Source organism: Misgurnus anguillicaudatus, chromosome 18, assembly GCF_027580225.2.
Source record: "Misgurnus anguillicaudatus chromosome 18, ASM2758022v2, whole genome shotgun sequence".
Lineage (NCBI taxonomy): Eukaryota > Metazoa > Chordata > Actinopteri > Cypriniformes > Cobitidae > Misgurnus > Misgurnus anguillicaudatus.
The window spans coordinates 28,720,036-28,726,236 of record NC_073354.2 but is presented as its reverse complement, the minus strand read 5'-3'; the positions used below and the strand labels follow the sequence as shown (position 1 = coordinate 28,726,236).

General features: G+C 37.2%; 1 protein-coding gene across 2 annotated transcripts in view; it reads right to left on the bottom strand.

Annotated features, from left to right (window-relative positions):
- Positions 1-228: 228 nt before the first annotated feature.
- vta1 (vesicle (multivesicular body) trafficking 1) overlaps positions 229-6,201 on the bottom strand; it is a 38,952-nt gene continuing 32,979 nt past the window's right edge. For both annotated transcript variants that reach the window (XM_055186521.2, XM_055186520.2), the window contains one exon: positions 229-894. In XM_055186521.2, coding sequence (XP_055042496.2) covers positions 749-894 — 146 coding nt within the window. In that variant the 3' untranslated portion in view covers positions 229-748. The remainder of the gene's footprint in view (positions 895-6,201) is intronic.

Here is a 6,201-nt window from a genome sequence, read left to right as displayed (position 1 = left end):
TGACAACATTTAATACTCAAAAACCCAAAAGCGGAACTTGCATTTGTTAACATGGTAAATATGCTAACATGAACTAACAAACTGTTATCAAAAATTAATAAATGCATATAAACTATTATTCATTGCTAGTTCATGTTAGATAATGCATTCACTAATGTTAAAAGCAATTAAATCCTGTAATATGGTTACTGTAAAAATTATTATAAAACGAACACCATGCACAGCAAATGATCCAAAACGATTTATTGTCGTTATAATAACTAACCAATGGTTAGTGTTTATATATACTGTATACAAATCAGAATCCTTCTACCCAAAGCATATATAAAGACAGTGAAAGGCAAAATGTCTCTTGCATATTACTCATGTTTCAGATAAATCTAGGTAAGAAACAAGAGTTCTTCTTTCTGAGATATCTGTGCACCCATGCATGTCTAACCAAACCTGTCGAAGTCAGAAAAAGGATAATTTAATAATATCCCAAACCATAAATATTTATTCCTCTTAAGAATTTGAAAAGGTCTTTCACATGCACCTGATTTTCAGTTTGGTATCTCATCAGTCTAGTAATGAGCAACTATTGACATTCAATATGACAGAAACAGATGTTGTATTGAGTGATGTACTGTAGGGGTGTGCTATCAAGTGCCTCTTTTTGATACAGCTGGGGCTATAGGGAAATAGCCCCCCTTTTCAGTTCCATTGGGCCAGATTGCTGATAAAGTTGCTTGGGGGAGACACAATGGTCTCATTCTTTGCCAGTGGTTAGTAGCTTGAGGGCCTTCTGCAGATTCTGGATGGCGGTGCCCACATCCTCATATTGCAGCGCGCTGCCTGCGTACTTACAGAATTTCTGCGCTCGGGTAAAGTCCTCTGGTGTGAGCCTTACATCACCTATTGAAAGCGAAGGATTAGAGAGAATTAGAAAACTGAATGAAAACAATGTTAACTATATAAAGTATCAAAAGTTTGACATTACTGTTAGGTAATACATTAAAAATGTTGCTATAGCTCAAGTGGCAGAGCAAGTGGTCATGTGTTCAATTTCTAGGTAACATCAGGGTTCCCACACCTTAACTTCAAATTTAAGGACCTTTCAAGGACTTTCCAGGTCCAATACCCTCAAATTCAAGGACTAAATATGGGGACACATTTCAAGTGAGAGCAACGTTACATTGTGTTTAGGGATGCACGATATATCGGCCGACATATGTTATCGGCCGATAACTGCTTATTTTAAATAGTATCTGTTATCGGTCTGATAGCAAAATTAGGCCGATAAATGAAAGCCGATAAATGATGGATTATTTTGGTTTGTTGAACCACTTCACTTGCTCATTGCTGGCCATGTGGAGTTTTGATTCGTGCTTTATGTGACATAGCACGAAGATGACACGTGTTGCGGGCTTAAGAAGAGTATACTAGTCTAGCGCAAAGACAAGATGTCCGCGGTCTGCGAGTTTTTCATTGTGAAAATAATCGGAATATTTATCGGCCTATAGATATCGGTTATCGGACCCCAAATGTAAAGAGTTATCGGTTTTCGGTTTCGGCCAAAATTTCCATATCGGTGCATCCCTAATTGTGTTACCTTTAAAGATACATTGTTAAAGTTCCCTTTCGAGGGAACTCGCGCTGCGTCACTGCGGTGACACTTTGGGTACGCCTCCAGGGGTAAGTGCTTCTGAATGTGTATATCAAATTCAACCAATGGTGAGGTTTAACGATAAAGACAGGGTGACGCGGGAGACAGGAAGTATTTCGCTATCTGAAATATTGCCAAAGACGGCGTTACGGGCCGCAGAAAGTATGGCAAGGGAGACGCAGCGCCTAGTTTCCTTTTCAGGGAACAACAGTTACATACGTAACCCAAAACTTTTGATGTGTCAAACACAACTATGCAAAAAAGCATTTTGGTATGAATCAACATTCGCATACAGAAGATATAAGCATTAAAAGTGAACAGTTTAGCACGTGTGGTTAAAAAGTCTAGAATTTTTATGATATTATCCTACACTACACAGGGATTTTTCCAGAAAACTTATTGCATAAAATAGATTCAAGCACTATCAATGACCTGTATCTATGTATGTATATTTTCAAAAACTTCCCAGGGCCTTGTATTTTCCCCCCAGATTCACAAACTTTCAAGGATTTCAAGGAACCGTGGGAATGTATAGCTTGAATGCACTGTAAGTTGTTTGGGATAAAAGCCTTTTAATGCACAATGTCTTGTTTTTGACATAATGCAAAAAACATATTACAGTATCATTATATATCTACTATAAGTATTAAGTATTTGGATGATTCCCAAGGAAAAATTAAGAAAAATGAATGCAACCATACGATACATGCATGTCTCACCAGCCCACTAAATTATAAGGTTGAGTTGAGGTTGGGCTAGTTTACGAATACTCAAATTCAGGCATTTGCCAGTGGGCATTTGAAATATTATAGCTATAGTGCATGAATGTCTTTACCACAGTGTAAACCGTGCTGGCTCTCACAATGACACGTTGAGTGACAGTTTGAGCTGAATCCATAATGTGGGAGCACACTAATGACCTGGACAGAGACGACCACCAAGACGCTCTGAGCTTTCAAAACACATTAGGTGTATCATTTCTGGGAACTAAACAGCAACTCTGGATCTCGTCTCCTCCATAATTAATATTTAACCATAATCCTTTTTTTTCTACTTGTTCAATGGAATTGCTTGCTTGCATCTCAATGTATCTCAATATGCAGAAAGGCGCTTTGAAGGACTTGAACCACACAGCTGTCTTGATTGAGATCTAAGTTCAAAAACATTTCAACAAGTGGATACTGTTAATGCTATGACCTAGCTTATTATTTTCTTTGGAGTTTCTGTAGAGGGATGACATTTGGAGTTGAAGGGATGCAATTGTGCAAATGTTACTAAATTTGTACAAACTTGTTAATAAATATAAAAACGTTTGAATGTTTACATTGCATAAATGAACGACAGGGCAGAAGACCCAGCACCCACTTATGCAATATTCTTTCTCGATAACAAAGGTCTCCAACCACCAGTTCGCGAACCAGTACTGGGTCGCAAGAACGTTCTGAAAAAAAAAATGCGTATAATAGCTACGTAATAACTTTATCGGGTGTTTTGCCCTTTAAGAGCAGACTTTCGATCATTTCCACTTTTGTACATGCCTGCGCTCTCTCTCTCTCTTTACCAGTGCATCTACGATCACGTGGATTTGCTGTCATTAGAGTTTGAGCATACTTCTAAAAACAATCGATCAAAGAGCTGTAAAGGTATGGAGGTATCATCAACTCTATTACTGCAGTAACCACAGTTTAACGGGTACACTTTAAACGTAGGTTTGGAAGAAACTTAAACATTAACTCCTGTGTCAATCATCATTAAATGTTCTGTTACTTGTAGGGATGCACCAATACCACTTTTTTGGAATATGAGTACGAGTATTGCATTTCAGTACTTGCCGATACCGATACCGAATACTTAATAAAAAAAAACCCATGATATACATTTACAGGTAACAGATTTAGTCATATAATTTAACAAAAAAACAAGAGACTAGTTTTCCAGTTTGTTGTAAACTCTGCCTCTTTGGACAACAAGAGGCATTAACCCCTTACACGCCGCTCAAACATAGACATTTCTCAGACCGTGGTATCGATCCCCGGTATCGGAGAACTTTTAACGAGTATGAGTACTTTAGAAAATGTGGTATCGAGTCCGATACCCGATACCAGTATCGGTGCATCCCTAGTTACTTGAATTTGAGACTCGAGCCCAGCCTCAGGTTTACCGTTAATTATTATAACTGAATGGGTAGGCAAACTCGTGAAACAATGAAACTAAAACAAACCGACAAAATGTGGTTCTGCACTAGGGGTGTCACGATTCTCCAAATCCTCGATTCAATTACATTTTCGATTCTAAGGTCACGGTTCGATTTGTTGTAGCAATATATCTCGTGTTTAAATATAAATTGCGTTCCACTGTACCGATGTTTTTAAAGGCACCCTCTGAGAGTGTTTTTTTGGCCGACCGGACGTGACATGGGGGCGTGACAGCATCAACAATCCCATTTTTTAATTCGAAGTTCGAGGTTGTGACTTAATTTCGATCGTGAAATCGTGACAGCCTTATTCTGCACTTATACCAAAATAAATCCATTATTAACATTCCTCGTCGATTGCTCTTTGATCTTTACTTCTGTTTAAATTATTATACATTTCGCAAAGTAGTATTTTTAGCAATAACAGCAATTAAAAATAAGTGATGAAGCATCACCCCAGTACCCCCTGGGTCCGCAAAAATATTTTCACGCTGAAACTCAACAAAAGGTTGGGGACCACTGCTCTATAAACAATTTTTAGGACATGGTTTCCCAAACTGGGTTTGTGGTTTGCGGGGTGAATTGCAGGGGGTTTATGAGTTAACAAAAAACAATTACAAGTAATTTATAAAATGTATATGAATAGTTTAAATAAAAAGATGTATATAAATAAAACACTAACAAAATAGATATTTTATTCGTTTAATTTGCATGTTGTGATCATTACACAACACTACAATATATCAGAAAACTGAAAACCCACACAAAATGGATTAATATGTTTGATTTACCAGAATTACCAGATGAAGCTTGAATAACAGGTAATAATAACAATTACCATGTAAAATACTGCTGATTAAAATGGATAAAAAAATAATGGTTTTAGAAGGTAAACATGCAAATGTGCTATTAAATTAATGAAATATTTTTCTTAAAATCTCAGGGGGTACTTCAAGTAAATTATTTAGGTCGGGAGGTTCAGCTGACAAAAAGAGGGAATGGAAAACTAAAAGGTGCTGATCGATATACAAACGTCTAAAAGGATTCATTTTCAAAGCCTTATTGACTCAATACATCAGGTAAACTATGCTTTAAAATGTATATATAACATCATCACTCTTGACTACTGCCCCTCTCGCTCACAATTCCCAAGTCAGGAGTGATGATGTTACTGCGCCCGAGGTCGAAGTGCTGTAAACTAAGTGCTCTTCCGCCGTACGGTATAGTTCTCATTTTTATCCGCTTAAAAAATTGCCACGTTTTATTTTGTGCCACCACACCCACCCGTGCAACTACCCATGCAACAGTCTCCAAATAGGGAAAACACGGAAGTGTTTGGTAGTCTCTAAAATCATCCCTGTTTGGATCCTAAGGAATTAATGGTGCTAGGCTAAATGTTTACACATTTACAATGCGTGGTACAAACATTAAGTACACGCATTGAAAAAAGATAGGTATGTATTAATTCATCTATGTTGAGGCAAAATATTGAGAAACGGTGGTGTTTTGGTGAACAATTTGGTACCGGTTACATTTTATTGGTACACAACAGTTAACTGTACATTTAAAGGTACACAATAGAACCTTAATGGAAAAGTAATGTACCCAAAAAGGTACAACATTTTAATGTGTTGTATACCCCAAAAGGTGTATTATGATTAGTATATCTTTAAAGGTAAACTGAACCTTGGGTTCCACCCCAACGACTTAAAGTCATGTCTGGTCTGTTGTCATTGAAGGCCCTTGATATCTGAGTGGCTTAAGAGGTTCGCAGGTGGCAGCAAGACAAAGCTATATTTATATTTACATGTGATGTTTTTTAGGGTAGGTTGTTCCATTAATTTGTGATATTTCATTTGTAATATTGATGATGACTACTATTTATGCATTGCTTTGCCCACATCTGGCCATGATACGACTTTAATTAACCAAAACAGACTGAACAGAAAGACTGTTTTCAATGTATACAAGTCTGGAAGGACTAGAAAAGCGACTCTTGTATCTCAGAATCGTAACTGGAGAAATTGAGTCTTACTCTGCAAATCTGACTCAATCGCTCCAATTCAGAGCAATTCCCATAATAATAGGCAATCATTGTATATCATGACCTCACTCATGACTGAATTATTTAACTGGCATAGGGAATGCCAATACTAGGTTTAGACACAATCTGCATTAATTCCTATTAAAGGTGAATTCCACTGATACAGAAAGGGAATTTGTATTTTGAGACTTAATACTTTTAGCTTTCTCTATGGCTGCTTTATTTCCACTCACTATGGTAAGTAGAAGCAGTGAATATGCATCTTATAACAGCTTCATTTACTTAGAAAACCAGTTAAACGTCAGATTTTTCCTCTGG